General features: G+C 58.5%; 1 protein-coding gene across 3 annotated transcripts in view; it reads right to left on the bottom strand.

Annotated features, from left to right (window-relative positions):
• The window catches only part of STK10 (serine/threonine kinase 10), an 80946-nt gene that overhangs the window by 19253 nt on the left and 42523 nt on the right, over nt 1–19170 (bottom strand). For all 3 annotated transcript variants that reach the window (XR_006740622.1, XM_036424726.2, XM_045576290.1), the window contains 10 exons: nt 18948–19142; nt 18425–18506; nt 15404–15538; nt 13692–14231; nt 11245–11375; nt 8170–8293; nt 7583–7762; nt 6255–6347; nt 2839–2968; nt 765–889 (listed from right to left, as the gene is read on the bottom strand). Coding sequence is in view for 2 of the 3 variants with exons in the window: in XM_036424726.2 (XP_036280619.1) it covers nt 765–889; nt 2839–2968; nt 6255–6347; nt 7583–7762; nt 8170–8293; nt 11245–11375; nt 13692–14231; nt 15404–15538; nt 18425–18506; nt 18948–19142 (1735 nt within the window). In the remaining variant the exon portion in view is untranslated. The remainder of the gene's footprint in view (nt 1–764; nt 890–2838; nt 2969–6254; nt 6348–7582; nt 7763–8169; nt 8294–11244; nt 11376–13691; nt 14232–15403; nt 15539–18424; nt 18507–18947; nt 19143–19170) is intronic.

Genomic DNA, 19170 nt, shown 5'->3' with positions numbered 1-19170 from the left:
TTCCAGCCGGAGCGAGCGCCCCTGCGCGGAGCCACCACGGTGGCTTAGGTTCGGAATTACCCACACCAGCGGTGCGGCCAGGCCTCGGCTATCTGTGTGTGTCCCCACGAAGGGGACTAAACCGAGACAGACCGTTACCCAGCTGTGAGGTGCACTGGCCACACACAGCTGGTCTCACCGGGGCTGGGAGGTTAGGGAGTTCCTGGCAGAGGACATGCTTAAGCTGATACCTGGAAGTATTCTGAAGGAATCCGTGGGGAAGAGACAAAAGAGAGAGGAAAGCCGAAACCGGTTTGGCTCAGTGGTAGAGCATCGGTCTGCGGACTGAAAGGTCCCAGGTTCAATTCCAGTCAAGGGCATGTGCATTGGTTGCGGGCACATCCCCAATAGAGGGGGTGTGCAGGAGGCAGCTGGTCGATGTTTCTCATCAACGTTTCTAGCTCTCTATCTCTCTCCCTTCCTCCTCTCTGTAAAAAATCAATAAAGTATATTTTTTTTTTAAAAGAGAGAGGAAAGAGAAAAGGGCAGGAAACAGACATGGAGTGTCAGAGCCAGTGAGGGAGCTACTTGGACCATCACTGCCCTGCATGGTCTCCCCCATTTCTGTCCCTTGAGCCACGGCAAGACCTCCCCCAGCACTCCCCAGGCCTCCCGTGGCCAGCCTCACCCTCCTGAGAGCAGATGGTACCCGAGTGGTGCCCATCACGGCGCGGCTCCCTCTCCCGGTCTCCTGGCGGCAGCGCCCAGCCCCGCCGGAGCCTCACCTTCTCGTGCTTGTGCACCAGCTCGTGCCGCTGCAGGAAGTACTGGTCCTTGAGCTGCTGCTTGACCAGCTGGTGCCGCTCCTGCAGGTGATGCTCCTCCATGTCCCACAGGGCCGCCTCCCGGTCTGCGGGGCACACACCGCCCGGTGACTGCTGAGGGCAGACCCCACCGTGCCCTCCCCCCCTCTCCTCCCCTCCCCTCCCCTCCCCACAGCCCAGCTGACGGCTGTCCGCCTCAGGAGACCACGTGGGAGAGTTGATGGGCCAACTCGGGAACTTCCTGTACCTACGGGGGGAGCTCGCTACAGCAAGATGTATTCGGAGCCAGGAGCCTGGGAAACCGAAACCTGGGCTGCACTCAGCTCCCTCGCTGGGGTTTAGTACAGGTAAAAAGACTGGCCCAAACCGGTGTTGCTCAGTGGATAGAGCATCAGCCTGCGGACTGAAAGGTCCCAGGTTCGATTCCGATCAAGGGCATGTACATTGGTTGTGAGCACATCGCCAGTGGGAGGTGTGCAGGAGTCAGCTGATCGATGTTTCTCTCTCATCGATGTTTCTAGCTCTCTATCCCTCTCCCTTCCTCTCTATAAAAAAAAAAAAAAAAAATCAGTAAAATATATATTTTTTAAAGACTGCCCCAGGTCTCAGCTTCGCCCTCTGCCAAAGGGGCACAACCACACCCAAGAGGGAGCACTGTCTTTGGGAGACACTTATGGTCCATCTGCACGGCGCCTCTGCTCTCCTGACCCGCAGACAGAAACCAGTGGAGGACGGCCTCCCAGGGGAAATGGGTGAGACCCTCCCTGTCCATCATATGCATGACATATGTGACAACAACACGGCACTTTATCCCTGAAGTCAGTTCATGAGCACCGTGCTCCGCCACCGGGCGGGGAGCTGGTGTCAAACAGCCCTTGGCCTGCACGTCAGAGCAGGTGGCTCAGCCCGCGGCAAACGGACGTCCGCTTCGCTGCACTCCTGTCACGTGAGACCAGTCTGCCCAGGGCCCACGGGGACAGGCTGGCCCACCGTCCCTCAGCTAACACAGTTCTCATCACGGGGCAGACAAAGGACATGGGGCTTCCGGAGACATCCAGGGCTCTGTTCAGAAGGTCCGAGCATCAAGCACCATCTCTCTGGTCCACGCCGAGTACCGAGCCACCAGGGCCCTGGCTGCGGCACCCGCGGCCCATGAGCCAGAGACGGCACTGCGTGCGCCTCCTCACAAAGGCCCGCAGGCTCCAAACGCACTTTCCCTCCACCCCGTCGTTTAAATGGAGTGCACATAGCAGGTTTCCTGCCGGTCAGAGCTCGCTCGCTTTGCACACCCCGCAGAGCTGTCCCCAACCTCTGCTCACCGGAAAAAAACAAAAAGATAACACCCATGGGTCTCAGAGAGCCTGCTGCCCTTCCGAGCTCCCTCCGCCAGACGCCCCCTCTGAGCGGAGTGTGTCAGCCGCACACGCACCGTCCCGGACCCTCTTCCCGTGTCCCCGCCTCCTCCCTCTGTCCGGGCCCAGTTGTCCCTGGAAGGCCTCGTGCTGCGAGGGGTCTGGCAGCATGCAAACCTGTCCAAACACCGGCGCACGGCAGGAAAGAGCTCGGCTTCCAGGGGAGATCTGCATTCAAGGCCGACCCCACCCCTCGTGAACTGTAACCCAGGCCAAAGAACAGTCACCCGCTCAGCCTGTTCCCCCATCTATGAAACCGGGGAGCACGTGGGCCTGCCTGTGTGCCTTGTGGGGGGTAAGTGAGGATTCGGTGAGTGAGGTATGGAAATGGGCTGGCAGGGCAGCCGCTCAGTGCGGGATGGCTGTCTCAGGAGATTCTCAACGCTGTCCGCGCCCCCTGCCAGCCCAGGCATGCAGCTCCCTCCGTTTCCACCCGTCTGCATCACCTCCTGTGTTCTCCCTGACATCCGGAACCCCTCAGGCAGTGTGATGACAACTGGTATCCCTGCCTCGCTCCTGCCTGCCTCACGCTTCACCACGTTGGTTTCGGGATGGAGAAGACCGAGGCTGGGTGTCCCACGGACAGCGCCTAGGCCCCCGGCCCCTCCCGCCCCGGCACCCACCTCGAAGGAGCTCCTGCTTCCGCGTGAGGCACTCGCGCTCCTTGTCACAGATCTCCCGCCGGTTGTCGGCCGTGATCTTCTTCATGGCCAGTTCCAGGTCCTCCTTCTGCTTGGCCAGGAAGTCCCGGTCCTGCAGGCGTGCGGAGGACAGGCTCTGCTCAGCGCCGGCTTTGGCGCCTCAACTTCCAGAAACGTCAGCGTGACCCCAAAGAAGACGCAGGGAATGCGCAGCAGGAAATCAGACTTAGAAGCAGAGCAGCCCCTGGGGGTGTGTGGGCTTTGTGTGGACCCTGGTTCGATCCTCAGATCAGAAAAGGGGTTTGAGACAACAGGAAATGTGAATACTGACTTGGCGGCAAAGGATGTTAAGCAACTTTTGTGAAATATTTAAATTTTGGGGGGTGTTTATGGTATTGCTGTTATTTCTTTTATTATTTTTTTAAAATATATTTTATTGATTTTTTTTACAGAGAGGAAGAGAGAGGGATAGAGTTAGAAACATCGATGAGAGAGAAACATCGATCAGCTGCCTCTTGCATATCCCCTACCGGGGATGTGCCTGCAACCAAGGTACATGCCTTTGACTGGAATCAAACCTGGGACCTTTTAGTCCGAAGGCTGACGCTTTATCCACTGAGTCAAAGCGGTTTCAGCTATTTCTTTTTTTAGAGATACATGAGATTTATATTCATAGCAGCATTATTCACAATAGCCATGGATGGAAGCATCTCCAGTGTCCTTAGACAGATGGATGGGTAAAATGTGGAATGTTGTTCAGTTTTAGAAAGGAAGGAAATTCTGGCACATTCATTCACATAAAGGAATCTTGAGGACACTGTGCTAAGTGAAATAAGCCAGTCACAATGGAACAAATACTGTATCATTCCACTTGTGTGAAGTTAAATTTGTAGAGAGAGAAGGTAGAATGGTGGGTTCCCAGGCTGGGGAGGAGGGATAGGGAGTTAGTGTTTCAGTTTTGTAAGCTGAAGGAGTTCTGCAGAGGATGGTGCTGGTTGCACAACAGCCCTAAGTGCAAATGTGCTTGATGCCAGTGAACTCTATGCTTGAAAACAGTTAAGATGGCAATTGCACACAATGTATATTGTACCAGAGTTAAAAACAAAACAAAACAAAACAAAAAAAACTTTAATGAAAGCATGTTCAAAGTCACTTGTCATCCAGGAGATGCAAATCAAAGCGACAATGCGGTACTATCTCACACCTGTCAGAATGGCTATCATCAACAAACGACAAGTGTTGGTGGGGATGCTGGCGGGGAGAAAATGGAACCCCCGTGCACTGCTGGTGGGAATGCAGACTGGTGCAGCCACTGTGGAGAACAGTGTGGAGTTTCCTCAAAAAACTAAAAATGGAACTCCCATGTGACCCAGTGATCCCACTCCTAGGAATATATCCCAAGGAATCAGAAACACCAATCAGAAAGGATATATGCACCCCTGTGTTCATAGCAGCACAATTCACCATCGCTAAAATTTGGAAACAGCCTGAGTGCCCATCAGCATATGAGTGGATTAGAAAACTGGCACATCTACACAATGGGATACTACACTGCTGTGAAAAAGAAGGAACTCTTACCATTTGCTACATCATGGATGGACCTGGAGAGCATTATGCTAAGCGGAATAAGCCAGTGGGAGAAAGATAATATCAAATGATCTCACTCATTTGTGGAATATAATGAACAACATAAACTGATGAACAAAAATAGATCCAGAGACAGAGAAGCATCAAACAGACCATCCAACCTCAGAGGGAAGGCCAAGGGGAAGGGGACAAGAGATCAACCAAAGGACTTGTATGCATGCACATGAGCATAACCCATGGACACAGACGGGGGGGGGGGGGGGGGGGGGTAAGACCATGTGCTGGGGGGTGGGAGTGGCCGGGGAGAGATCAATGAGGGGAAAAGGAGACATAAGTAATACTTTAAATGATAAAGAATTTTTTAAAATTTCATTTTAACATGCACAAGAATCTTTTTAGAAGACCTATGTTATTCTTTCAAATGAGTTTTACTGGCTGAAAATACTTTATGGTAAGGCCATACCCTAACTTATTTACCCAGCACATAACAGGCTGTTTTCCAGGTTTCTCTACTTTAGCTAGGCTGCTTGCTCTCCTCACTCTGGTAGCTGAACGGGCGCCTCTGTGATGATTAATCCTCAGGATTAGTCTCTAGAAGCAGGAAATCCAGGCGGATATGTGCACATTTTTACGGCTCTTCATACAATTGCCAGATTGTCCTCCCAAAGAAAAGGCCAATCGCTGTCCCTTTGTGGGGCTGAGGGCCTCTCACCCTCCCAGCCCTGCCTTTCTCCTCACCAGAGGTCAGGGGCCCCGCCGAGGGAGAGTGAGGGTGTCCTGGAGAGGACGTGAAGTCTGGAGTCAGACTGAGTTTGGGGCCTCGGCCCCCACTGTTAACTCTTCAGGGTCCCCTCTGATTCCTTTCCCTGCAGAGGGAGGTGAAGCTAACCAGGGTCATGTCCAAAGCCTTGGTCAAGGTTGACTGAATTTTCTCTGCATTTGGGGGCAGAGGAGACAGGATGTAGAAAGAAAATGAGAGCATGACGGCCAGGCTGGTGAGGCTGGGCCGAGGGATGGAGGGGAAGGGGAGAGGCAGGGGCCGGGCCAGACCTGCAGGGCCTCGTAAGCACACGGTCTTACAGACAAAGGCTGAGCCACTGAAGGGTCTCCTGGCGCAGGGCTGTGGGGGGAGGGGGACAAGATCCCACTCGCCGGTGACGGAACTGCAGAGGAACATGAGAGGAGGCAGGGAGGCTGGCTGGGAGGAGGCTGTAGCAGTTCAGGCAAAAGATGACAATGGCTAGGGAGTCGCAGAGACGTGGACGAGTTGATGGTTACAGAGAGTTTGGAGATTTAAAAAAAAAAAGTAAATCGTGTCTCAGGAGGCGATGAGGGACTGGAGGGAAAGGAGGTACTAGGAGTTACAGGTTTCTGGCCTCACAACAGGCGCAGGCGGGCACGCTCTCCAAAGACGAGAATAGGACCAGGTCCGGGAGATCGTGGGTTGGATGTCTTTGGGGCTCCCAGGTGCCAGGTGGACAGAAGGGTGTACCGGGTTGACCAAGGAGCTGTGGCATACAAACAGCCCCACAACAAGCAGGAGGCACGTAAGGCTTTGGGAGAGGAGGATGTGAAGGGCTGGGGTATGGAGAGAGGGGAGAACTCGCGTCCAGCTGGAGTGAGGGCAATCAAGGAAGACTGCGGGGAGAGGTGAGAGAACAGGGATGACAATAGGATGGGCTCAGAGTACTAGAGGGCTATTTGAGGGGTAGGGTACAGGCATAACAGAGAGGACCTGTCACCGTTCAGAGTCTCCACCAGGAACTCCCGAGCCGCCCCGCTCCCTGAGTGAGGGGCGGGCGAGGACTCACGAGATGCTGCTTCTTCTGCGCATGCTCCTCCATCTTCTGCTTCATGCTCTCCTTCCGCTGCTGCCTGGGGAGCTTCTCCACCTCGTTCTTGACCTGCAGAGAGCGGCTGGTCAGGGGACCGCCCCACACTCCCTGACTCCTGGGCCAGCGACACCGAAGAGCAGGCTCAGCCTTCTAGCCACTGCCCACCCCTCCTGCAGGCCACGCGGACAGGTGGCACCTACTGGCACATTCCTGGTGGCTGACTCAGTTTCCAGACTCGGGGGAGACAGGTGCTTTTTGCTGCTTGGTATTCATCCCCCTACTGATGACAGCACCCCAGATTCCGTTCAGGCAGCATTTCTCAACCCTTTTCCCTTTTAGACATCTTGTTCCTAATCACCTCCCCTCCCCTAAAATACGAATCCCACAGATATACTGTCCGTCTCTTAAACCATTATAATCTTGAAGCTGTTTTTAACCCCCTTGATAGTGGTATCACCCCAGCAGAGTGCACGCGTCAGGCACGCCCTGCTCAGCCTCTGAGGTGCAGGTGGCGCTGACACCCCATCCCATCTGGCTCTAGGCTGGGTGTGCGATCTACGCTGTCAATCAGCACGGTGCAGAGGGAACACGTGGCCCTCTCTGGGCCAGCGAGACTTTCAAGATGTTTGCTGGAGCCATCAGAGGAAAGCTGCTTACTCTCTGGCCTCCGGGATGGCTAAGCTGGGAGGATGGAGGCCAAGGTGGGCCACCCTGGAGGGGTCTGCCTAAAAAAATTAACCCCAGGAAACAATGCCAACTCTATGCTGTCCCTAAGAAACCGGAATCCAACATACAGGCAGATTCAATGAAAAGGACGGGGAAAGATTCTGCTGAAACACCCATCAGCAGAAAGCAGGACTGGCTATCCGACAAAGCAGACTTCAGAACGGGGAGTTTTATCAGCAATAAAGAGGGACGTTCCATGAAAAGGACAGGCCAGTTCACTAAGCAGCGAGGACAATGTTAAGTAACAAAAGAACTTCAGAAACAAACAAAAAGGGCCACACTGAAGGAGAAGTAGATAAGTCCCTAATGACAGTGGGAGTCATTACATTCCTTCCTCAGTAGCCGACAGAACAGATGGATGGAAAGTGAGGCTCTCTGGCCCCTTGAGTGTGGCTCTGCCACAAAGTACCACGGCCTGGGCGAGTCTATGTTGAAGAAGTGGCGTTAGAAGAAGTTTTAAGTTTAAACAATTTGGCTCTCAAAAGAAATTTCAGTTGTTGTACGTTGATGTTTGGCCCTGCTGACTGATGCGTTTGCCGACCCCTGGCCTGGGCACCCGGCCCCTGCCCAGCACTCGCCTCCTTCTTCATCAGCTTGAGCTGCTCCTGGAACCGGGTGTAGTCCCGCTCCTGCTCCAGGCGGATGCGCTTGGCCTCCTCCCGGCGGCGCACCGCGTGGTCCTGCTCCATCTTCTCCACCTGCTGCTTCTGCTGGCGCTCCAGGTTCTCCAGCTCCGTGTCAAAGAACTTCTTCTTGGCCTGCGAGGAGCAGGGGAACTCAGCAAAGCCACCCTGCAAGTCCCTGGGAGGGAGACGGGGCGCAGGCTGGGAGGAGCCTAGAGCGTGTCCCCAGGCCTGGGCTTACGTCCCAGCTCCATCACCTCTTCTCTGTGTGGCCTGAGACACATCCCTTCGCCTCTCTGAGTCTCAGACCATCTACCCTGCAGGCGCTGGCATGGTGCTCAGCACCGATTCGTTTCCCTCTAGAGACGCTCCGGTTTGACACAGAAGCGCTGTGACCTGCGTGTAATGATGCAAGTCAAAGCCTCAAGAGAGAGGAAACCGGGAACCGGACCGCTGTGAGTTGCTCCCCACTCTGCAGCGTCTGCTCAGGGGAAAGCGGAGGCAAGGGGCCCTATCGGGGCCCATCTCTCCCCCGCACTCACGTTGACTTCTTGTTCGAAGCGTTTGTGCATCTGCTCCAGCTGCAGCTCGTGCTTTCTGCTCAGCTGGCTCTGGTTCCGATGCTCTTCCTTCTGGAGCAGCCGCAGCTCTCGGAGTTCCTGGCGCCTGAGGGGGAAAAGGCGGGACGCCTCCGTCAGACAGCGGGCCCGGCGGCCCCGTGACTCGGCGAGGGGCACCGAAGGCCAGAGCGCGGAGCGGCATCACACCGGGGCGGAGGCGGGGTTAGAACTCAGGCTCCGTGTGGCATTCATGGGCGGGGAAAACATTCATCATCTCAGTATGTAAAGAGTACTTACAAATCAGTGACAGGAATATCCTAAATTCAAAAAGTGACACCGAACATGAACAGACATGAAAGAAAAGAAGAGGTTTTTAAGTAAAGTATATAGATATGACATGTAAATTAAAAAGGAATAGCATTCTGATTAAACAGGTGGGACAATGGGGGAAACTGATGCTTTTGTAACCTGCTCACGTATAAATCGGTACGACATTCCTGGAGGACAGTTTGGCCATAAGTGTATGCCCTTTGCGATGACAGTTCCACTTGCGGATAACATTCACAGACGCACAATAAGTGGAACAAGGACATCAGAAACAGTCCGTCAGTAGAGGTCTCATTAAATGGAAACATATCCATCTGGTGTCATTAAAAATCAGGTTTTAGTGGAAATCAGGATTACGTGGAAAAACATCTATTAAAAATGGAGCAGTTCTTTATGGCAGATACGGGATGATCTCTCAGTGGACAGGTGGATCTATTAGGCAACCCTACCATCTGGGTGGGGAAAGACAGGGTCTGTGTATGCACAGGTGTATGTGTGTGTTTACTCTCTGATCTAAACACTGTTTCTGGAAGGATTACAGCAAAAAAAACAGTAACACCAGGAGGGGACCAGGTGCCTGGCAGAAACGTGGACGAGGGAGGTTTTTCACTGTTTGTCCTCTTCTTTTTTGAGTTTTGAGCCATATCTTATTTCCTATTTACAATGGGCACCTTAACGTGTAACCTGCATATTGCCAATATATATACATTCTCAGAAAACTCTGGCAGGATAAACCCCGAGGTGTTTCCTGTGGCTCTGTTGGAGCGAGTCCATTGAAAACTATCTCATATATATAATCAGAAAAGGAGAAATTAACATGACGGGGAAGAACTTGGGCCGGCGACTGAATGGGGCTCTCCGCAGCCGTGTCCTGGTCTCGCCCCCCAGGGTCTGCAGGCTGCTCCCCGGGGTCCCGACCGCACCACCTTCTGCCGCCTTCCTCACAGCTCGGAGAGTAGAACTGCTCATGGGGCCCGCCCACAGCTGCAGGAGCAGAGGCCACATCAGGGGCCAGAGGGGCCGTGTCTGAATCATAGCTCTGCCCACTCTGTAGCCGGGCACCCTCAGCCTCCCTCAGCCTGGCAGCGGCTGTAAAACGGGGCAGAAAATCTACCTCTCCGGTTCTTGCAGGCTTAACTGAGGTGATGCCTGCACTGCCCGCCTGGCACACACACTCCCCAAGTGGTAACCTCTGGGATGACAATGAGGCGGCAGAGCCAAAGGCAGCCTGGGCCCTGGGAAAGGCGGAGGCCTCTGCCCTCGGGGAAGGGAGAAGGCGGGAGGGGGCTTGGAGAGGGTTAAGGAGGAAGTGGAGACCTTGCCTCAAGAGGAACAGGCTCCCAGAACAACTGGCCAAAAGACAGAGGGCTCAGCAGCCAGCTCCCGCTCACCGCCTGCCCTGCCCTCACGGGGAAGGGAGCGGGCGGGCAGGTGGCGTGGGGAGGAAACAGCCAGCACCCGCAGTTTTCGGGGAAACAGAAAGAACACGGCCGAGAAGCCTCACTCTGGGAGAGAGTGAGTCCGTCCCAGGGTTCTGATGCCTGCGTGACCCAGGCCCAGGAATGCAAGAGCCCAGGAGTGACGAGGGCTGTGGCCAGCTGGGAGTGACCCCTGCGGCCGGGCGGCCTGGCTGGGCCTGCAGGATGCTCTGACCTCAGACCACAGCAAACAGGAAAGCCTTGTTGCTCGTGAGCACGGCTCCTCCACCGCAGTCAGGCCTCCCCTTCTGAGCGCACACAGCTCCTCTGGTCGGGGGCCAGACGGCACCCCTTCTAGATGGGGTGGTGAGTCTGCAATTCCAACCCCAGAGCCCTGAAGTTCCCAGAGGGGAGGTGGAAAGCCAGCTGTCACTCTCCAGCTGTCTCACTCCAGCTGGGGTAGCATCCACTCTCTCCCACCCTGACCCGCAGGCCCTGCGGACTCCGGGGACCGCACCCAGCCCTGTCCTCGCAGCTCCCGAGCGAGCCGAGCGGCCAGCTCCGCTCACCCTCCAGGTTCTGTTCAGGGGGTTCCCTCAGAGCAGCCTCCCCAACCCAGGCGCTCACTATCCTCACCCATTGCTTCCCGCACATGAACCACACCTGGAATTACCTTGTGTGTTGGGTGTTGGCCAACAGCCTCACCTCTATGGATCACCATGTCCCCCAACCCGGTGGGTGGGTGGCTACATGGATGGTTGGACGGATGATGGACGGATGGATGGATGGATGGATGGATAGAAGGGTGGAGGGGTGGATGGATGATGAATGGATGGATGGGTGGAATGGATGGATGGGTGGAATAGGTAGATGAGTGGATGAATGGATAGAAGGGTGGAGGTGTGGAATAGGTAGATGGGTGAGTGAATGGATAGAAGGGTGGAGGGGTGGAATAGGTAGATGAGTGGATGAATGGATAGAAGGGTGGAGGGGTGGAATAGACAGATGGGTGAGTGAATGGATAGAAGGGTGGAGGGGTGGAATAGACAGATGGGTGAGTGAATGGATAGAAGGGTGGAGGGGTGGATGGATGATGGATAGATGGATAGAAGGGTGGAGGGGTGGAATAGACAGTTGGGTGAGTAAATGGGTGGGGTGGTGAGTACAGGATCTCAAGCAACAGCAGCTTCCTTTCGTCTCGTTGACCCTGCACTTCACGCGGTAGACAGCTCTCTCCCCTAAAGACCCACCACAGGCCCATCCCTCCGCCCCACCCACCCATCAGCTCGGCAGCGGTCCTCCCCCAGCTTGCCTGAGAAATCTCATCTCCTCATCCTTCTTCTCGTCTTCGCTGATGATCTTGGAGGTGGTGATGCTCACCTCCACGCCGTCCACCACAAACTTGCGTGTCCTCTTGAGCGTTTTCTTGTGCAGCCTGGAGTCCTGGTGGGGGGCCATTGGGCAGAGCTCAGCCTTTCCGCTAAGAGTCCATGGGACGCCCACGGCCCCTTTGCTTCAGGCTTCCTAACCCAGGGGGTGAGTGTCTGCACTTATCACCCCCCTTCCCCTCCCGGAGCTTGGCCTTCAGACTCTGCCCCATGCCGTCCCCCCAGTGGCCAGCACTCTCCCACACGCAGGGCCCTCGGCCCTCAGCCTCAGCTTCCTCGTCTCCTGGGAGGAGAGAAACAGTGCTTGCCTCCCAGAGGGCTTCGGTGAGAAAATGCGGGGGCAGCACACAGCACAGGGGGCAGCACACAGCACAGCGCCGGCTCTTGGCAACTGGGCAGCACTGGGTGTTTGTTTCTGACGGATTACCCAGGCCACACTGCTCACCACCAAAGTCCAAGGAGCCCGGAAAACCGAGCTCACAGTGACTCGACAGCCAAGCCCGATCTGACCTGGACTCCACTGGCCCCCACCCATCCGGAGGCACCAACCATTCAGCCTTTATCTCTTCCTGTGAACCAGCAGCATTTCACGTGCGCAGGGCGAGTTCTCCCTAGTCCATGAGGACCTGCGCCTGCTCTGGAGGCCGCCAGGCGGCTCCCTCTCCAGCCTCTCAGCTGGCTTCCGCCCTCCTGGTGCAGCCAGCCCTGCCTTCCCAGCTGCCCTGGGCCTCCCTGCCAGAGGGGGAGCGGAGGGCCGGGTGGTCCCCTCGGTCAGCCCCGGAGCCCACGGCCGCTCTGACCCGGCTCCAGCCATCATCGCACTGAACAGCCACCCCTCTCCTCTCCCCAGTGTCCAGCCCAGTGGCCTAGGGCTCATTCCTGACGGCCACAGGGCCTCCCGTCGGAGGGAAGGCAGCCCGGTGCTGTCGCAGCCGTGGACTCTTATCAGAACAGCCGTGTCCCCGACTCGCTGCCATCAGCCAGCGGGGAGTGCTCCAGCCTCCTGGGGAAGGGGCGGCCCCTGCTCCGGGGGGTGGCTCTTTTCACTCTCTGTCCCTTTAAGAGGAGAGACGGGCCCCTGTCCGAGGATGAGCCCGAGGCAGTTACCCATCAGAGCCACCGCCTGCCCTTGTCCTGCGGCCTCAGCCCTGCCTCCTCCCTGCCGCAGGGCCCTGTGCCGGTGGCCGCTCCAGTCCCTTCCAGCAGGCAAGTACTTGCCCCGTCCTCCTGTGTGTTTCTCTCCGAGTGAGCAATGACAGGAACAACCGGAAAGACACGGTAACTTCCCCGACCTCGGCCTCGGCTGGGAGTGGGGCCCAGTGTGACAGCAAGAGCATCCCGCGCTGTCCGCGCAGCCGGCCCTCCGGCCCCCGAGGGAAGGACAAGGCCACAGCCCCGCCTGGGAGGGCAGACCGGCGTGCGGGGCTGAGAGCCCAGACTGCGGGGTCTCCCCGCTCCCCCGCGCCCACTGAGCCTCCGTTTGCTCCTCTGTACGTTGCCGACAGGCCGCCTTCATTTTGTTTGTTTTTAAAAGCACTGGCAGTGCCAGGCCCTCGGGCACAGGGTCCTGCCATTCGCAGGGTTCCTCCCAGAAAGGCCACTGAGCTGGGGCGCAGCCGGGAGCCCACTCCCTCTCCCTGGCTCCACCGCCACCACGGGTGAGAGAACTCCCACTCCTAGCCTCCCCCCCCGAGCTCCACCAGGGCCTCCCGCCAGACCCAACGTCCATGGGAAACCGAATGAAACCTAAGCCCAAACCAACTGTCTGCTGTGGCTCAACCCCAGATGAACTTGGGAGATTTTGAAGATTAAACCGGGTCCATTCCAGGGAGAGGGACAGACGTCAATGACGAGAGAGAGAGAGAGAGAATCATCGCTGGGCTGCCTCCTGCCCGCCCCACGCTGAGGATTGAGCCTGCCACCCGGGCACGTGCCCTGACCGGAATCGAACTGGGAACTCCTGGCTCATAGGTTGACGCTCCACCACTGAGCCAGGCCGGCCGGGCAATAAAAATATATTTTTTTAAAAAAGAAAGCGCAGCCGGGACCGGTTTAGCTCAATGGATAGAGCGTCGGCTTGGGGACTGAAGGGACCCAGGTTCGATTCCGGTCAAGGGCATGTACCTTGGTTGCGGGCATATCCCCAGTGGGGGGTGTGCAAGAGGCAACTGATCGATGACTCTCTCTCATCGATGTTTCTAGCTCTCTCTATCTCTCTCCCTTCCTCTCTGTACAAAATCAATAAAATATATTAAAAAAAAAAAAAAAAAAAAAGAAAGAAAGAAAGCGCAATCCTTGGGAGCCACTTAGACCCGAACGGCAGCCACCCGCTGCTCTCAGAAACCCAACCGGAGCGGCCGTCCTGCGTTACCTTGATGGACAGGGAGCCGGTCTCTCGGTTCAGGGACAGGTCCGCGGACAGGGAGGCGCCGTAGTCCATGCTCTCCGAGGCGGACAGGCTGCCGTAGTCCGAGTCCCTCTTGGACGGAGACGCGGGGGCGGGCAGCTCCAGGCTGCCGTTGGCCAGCTTCTCGCTGCCCAGGGTCTCCAGGGCGCTGCTGACGGGGCGGCTCTGGCTCGTCTTCCGGGGCCGGGCGGCTGTCGGACTGAGGTCCCCGGGCTGGTCGGCCACCTGCTCCTCCTCAGACACCTGGATCCTGGCGCCCATGGACACCGGCCGGGACTTCCGCAGCGGCACAGGCACTGCCAGGCCATTCTCGTCCCCAGCGGCCGCCTCCGGGGGCCCGGCGGTTTGGGGGGAGCTGTCCTCGGAGGGCAGGCGGGGCCCGTTCTCCCCGTCCTGAGGCTGGCTGGGTGGCTCTGGAGTGACAGAGGGTTCCTTGAGAGGCTTGTTGGCCTCGAGGCTCGCCTCACTCACGTCAGAAGAGGTGGGGGTGTGGTTCCCCAGAGGCTGGAGGAAAAGAAAAAGACAGTCAAGGCCACGCCAGGGCAGGTACAAGGCAACGGGCCGGAAACACAGTGGGGCTGGGAAGTCAGGCGCCGACAGGGTGGCGTGGGCCAAGGCCAAGGAGAGAGAGCAGGTATCCCTCTCCAGCAAGCCGCAGTCCTCACCACTCCCAACTGCCCATCCGGCACCCACATGGCTGCTTGTTCCGAGGAATAGGATCTCCTGATTGTCTCTGACCTTAGCTTAGTGTAACGCCTGTTATTCCTCCCAGGAGTGCAGGCAGCTGTGGCCAGCAGCTGCCCGGCTCCTGCCAGTGTGACAGCGTGGGAAAATGGGGCCCCTAAGGCCGGACCTCCCACAGTTTTTCACGACCTTGACTTCTACGTGACACTTCCTGATTTTTAGATGGCAACTAATTAAAGGCTTTTTTTAATTGCATAAAATCCAAAATAAACTTACCCTAGACTAGATTCTACCTACCAGCCACGAACTGTTTTTTTCTTTTGAATTTGGGGAATCAAACCTGTGACCTCTTGGTTCATGGGCTGACGCTCAAGCACTGAGCTACACTGGCCAGGCCAGCCATTCAAGTTTTGTTTCACTTTTAGAACGCTGGGGAGGTGAGAAGCATTGGAAATGTTGCTATTAAGAAGCAGGACACTCACCTATCTAGATAAAACCTAAATGTTCAGCCTAATGAGTAAAGTGTAGCCACCGTCAAGGTCAGGAGTGGAACCGTGCCCGGGCCCACCTCCCCTGACATAATCGTTGTCCTGACTTCAGTCTCTAAGTGCCCTCGGTCAGTTGGCCTGTTTTTAAACTTGATATTGATGCGCTTACAATTCCCTGGGGCCCTGATGACCGTTGTTTGGACCTTGGATATGGAAGCTTCCAGAAGCAACTCTGACCCAACGTCTTCCAACACCCAGAGCAAAGGTTCGGAAGCCCAGGTCTGACCCTGTCCTCCCACACCGAGGCCCAGGCCCTGCCCCAGGAGTCCGGGCGCCATCTGCACTGGGAAGCAAATGCCTGGCCCGCGCGCCAGCTCAGGCAGCCTGTGGCATGCGAGCCCGCCACCCCCCAGCCGGGGAGACACAGAACGGAACCCTCCTGCTCCCCCCAGCGCCCCCCCGCGGGGGCCGGTCCCTCCCCGCACCCACTCCTCCCGGCCTTACAGAGGTGGCGTCCACGGCGTCCTCCTCCTCCCCCTCGTCCCGGCCGTCTTCGATCTCCTCCATCACCTCGGCCTTGGCCTCGGCCACCAGCTCCCGCAGGGCCTTGTTGCTGGTGACGCCGCTGACGAAGGGGTGCTGGGAGAGAAGAGGGGTCAGCGCCACCTTGGCGGGGAGGGGGACAGGCAGAGGCTGGGGTGCCGTGACCTTGGTACGGGAGAAGCCAGAGGAGGCTCGGAAAGGCCTGTGTGTGACAGAGAGGCAAATCCCGACCCTGCCCGTCGCCAGCTGTGCGACACTGAGCGTGGCACTCGCCCTCTCTGGGCGGCAGGCACCGCGCCTCTGCGGCAGAGACGATGATGCCACACCCACTGGGACTGTTAAAGAGACAACGCCTGCAGAGGTGCAGGAGCTGGAGCAATGCGAGGGGCGGTCTGTCTGCACATCGCTTGTTCTCTTTTAAGAGGAGGAGCTAGGGCCCTAACCGGTGTGGCTCAGTGGATAGAGCGTCGGCCTGCGGACTCAAGGATCCCAGGTTTGACTCCGGTCAAGGGCACGTACCTTGGTTGCGGGCACATCCCCAGTGGGGGGGGCGTGCAGGAGGCAGCTGATCGATGTTTCTCTCTCATCGATGTTTCTAACTCTCTATTCCTTTCCTCTCTATAAAACAATCAATAAACTATACTAAAAAAAAAAAGAGAACAATCTGTATCTTTTAAAAAAATAAAATAAATAAGAAGAGGGGCTAGGTTCACAAATCGTCCACATTTCCCATGTTTTTCACACACATGAGACCTGGAGTAACCACGCCCCAGACGGAACACGCCGGTCCCCCGGAAAAGGTCCCTCACCCCCTGGCAGTCCACGCCGGACCCCCTGCCCCACTCAGAGGTGCCCTGCCTGCCCACTCATTAGCATCCGACAGAACGCCACCCCCGTGGCTGACACGCGGGTCCCTCCTTGTCGCCTGCACTGGCGAGCTGTCCCTTCTGTAGCCTGCGCTGTTCTCACTGAGTGAACATCAGCTGGTCCGGGCCCTCGTCCTGATGCGGGCGGGCGTGGGTGTGCTGCCTGTGTGGGTGCCGGTGAGCGAGGCTGCCGAGGTCACACTGGCACATGTCTGCGGTGGGCGTGTGTTTGCAGAAGCGTCCGCAGTGTGTGCCCTCTCCCCCGAGCGCTCACGGAAACGCCACGTATCTCACCGGCCTTGCAAAACCAGAGCTGCTGGGCCTCAGCAGACATCCAGCCCCGAGGCGGGTGGGCAGAGGGCGAGCTGGGGCACCACCGGCCCTGCGGGCGGAGCTGGGAGCCAGGATTCGGACCACCTCTGGGTCTCCAAGGCAGGTGGCCTCACGCCTGCCCTGCACCGGGCGTCCCCACCTGGGGCAGGGAACCTGCCCGCCGCCCTCGCTCGAGCCTAAGCTCCGACAGCTCTCATTATCTCAAGGACCGAGCGTTTCCCCCGCAGCCTGTCTGTCTCCGCTGAGCCCTGGCAGGAACGTCCGGCTGTGGAACGGAAATTCCCGCTGAGTCAGGGCTCCGCGGCCAGGCGGGATGGAGAACAGTTGTCCCTCCTTCCCAGAGGGATGTCCTGGAGGCCAAGGTGCGGCCAGGAGGGGCCGCTCGCAGCACACAATGGCCCCCAGGGCGGGAGCTCCTGGGCTGGCAGTGACACAGGCTCGCCCACCCCGGGGCTGGGCCACCCGCCTCCTCCAGCACGGACCCACCGGCCCCACAGAACCAGGAAGGAGGCCCCTGGTCCCCCGGCATCGCTTCAGAGTCACCACAGGGACCTGGGGGAGCAGACCCTCCGGCAGACAGGCCTCCTGTCCCACCTGGTCTCTCCACTGTTAGAAATTCTGTTCGACACGTCCAGCATTCACGAGCCTAGAGCCTCATCGTGAGGCCACGCTCTTTCTAGAACCTTCTCCCTGAGCCCTCACAGCCACCTGGCAAAGGGGACGGCGCTGCAATCGCCACCCCAGAGCAAGAACCGAGCCAGAGCGGGCAGGCCGCCCGCCCCGGGAGGCAGAGCGGGAGGGATGGGAACCGGGACTCCCCGCTCCGGTGCACACGCACCCAGGGGGGAGCGGGCACCTCACGCCCCTGCCCGCGTGGCGCTGGACCTCGGCGTGTCCGTGTGACCGGCAGCCTGAGCCGGGCCGCCCGCGTGCCTTCTCTCCGCCTCCCTCTGCCGTGACAGAGGGGGTGAGCACGCCGCCCTGGGCCCTGCGTGTCCTCTTTTTTTTTTTTAAATATATTTTATTGATTTTTTTACAGAGAGGAAGGGAGAGAGATAAGAGTTAGAAACATCCATGAGAGAGAGAGTGTCTTAGATCAGCTGCCTCTTGCACACCCCCTACTGGGGATGTGCCCGCAACCAAGGTACATGCCCTTGACCGGAATCGAACCTGGGACCTTTCAGTCCACAGGTCGGCGCTCTATGCACTGAGCCACACCGGTGTTGACCTGCGTGTCCTCTGAGGAGCCATTGAATCCCGGGGGACACACCCCTCCCATCTCATCTCCGCCCCCGCCCCCACTCACCGGCCCCTCGCCAGGCCTCCCGGCTCTCCCAGGCTCATGCCACGCGTGCTCAGCCTCTGACCTTGGCCTTGGCCTCCGGCTGGCCTGGCCCTCGCCGCCTCTGGCGCTGCTCACACACAAAGCCCTCTGTGTCCTCCCTTCCCGGAGCCACTGGGCCGCCCCGCCTGTGCTGTTCCCCCAGAGCCTCCGTCTCCAGCCAAGCGCACATCTCTGCCCGTCCGCCCGGGCCCCCCCAGGACACCAGATCCGTGAGGACGGGGTTCAGGGGCCCCCTTCCCCAAAGCCCTCCCCTTACAGAGTCGGCGTTTAGGGGGCGCCCAGGAGCGTGGGGTGACGAGTGAGTGGCCTGCATGCTGCCACCTGGGCCGGGTGAGGGAGGCATCGGCTTCAGGTCATGGTCATGGCCATGGCCGGTCTCCGCCTCCAGGGGAAGGCCAGGCGGCAGGGCGCCCGCCCCGGAGGGGCAGAGGGCCTCACCTCCAGGAGCTGCGCGGCGCTGGGCCGGGTCTCGGGGTTCTTGTCCAGCGCCGTCTTCAGGAAGTCCCGGAACTCCGCGGACCTGGGGGCGGGGGCGGCAGCAAGCTCAGGGCGGGCAGGCCCAGCGGCTCCCGTGTCAGACCCCCTCCCGGAGCCCCGCGCTCCCCCACCCGTCCGGGACAAAGGCGCCTTCAGGCCGGCAGGCGGAGGCAGAGGGGCTGGCGCGATGGCCTTGTTGTCACGGCGCCGCCGGGCAGACGGATGTGGGAACCAGAGGCGCGGGGACTGGCCTCAGGCCACAGAGCGAGACACGGCCGCCGGCCCGGCCCCAGGTCATGCCAGGCGGCTGCTGGCCGGGCTGGGCCACAGTGAGTGTCACTGAGCCACAGTCCGCTCCGTGCCCGTGGGGGGAGCACAGAGGGAAGCACGAGGCCAGGAGGCCCCGAGGGCCAGGCCCTCACCTCCCGCACCCCGCTGCCCCGCTGTCCCCCCTCCCCCGGCCCCAGCTCGCCCTGCGCCTTACCACTTGGAGGGCGTGAGCAGCGTCGGGGGGTCGGACTTGGCGATCTTGAGCAGCACCCGCATGGGGTTGAGCTCGTGGTGCGGGGGCTCGATCTGGGCCATCTCGATCAGCGTGATGCCCAGCGACCAGATGTCGGCCTTGTAGTCGTACGGGGTGTCCTTCATGGTCTCGCACATCACCACCTCGGGGGCCATCCTGAACCAACCAAGCGACAACAGGGGGC

The sequence above is a fragment of the Pipistrellus kuhlii genome, unplaced genomic scaffold, assembly GCF_014108245.1.
Source record: "Pipistrellus kuhlii isolate mPipKuh1 unplaced genomic scaffold, mPipKuh1.p scaffold_m20_p_8, whole genome shotgun sequence".
Classification (NCBI taxonomy): domain Eukaryota; kingdom Metazoa; phylum Chordata; class Mammalia; order Chiroptera; family Vespertilionidae; genus Pipistrellus; species Pipistrellus kuhlii.
The sequence above is the reverse complement of the archived record's forward strand: the minus strand, read 5'-3'. Positions and strand labels throughout refer to the sequence as shown.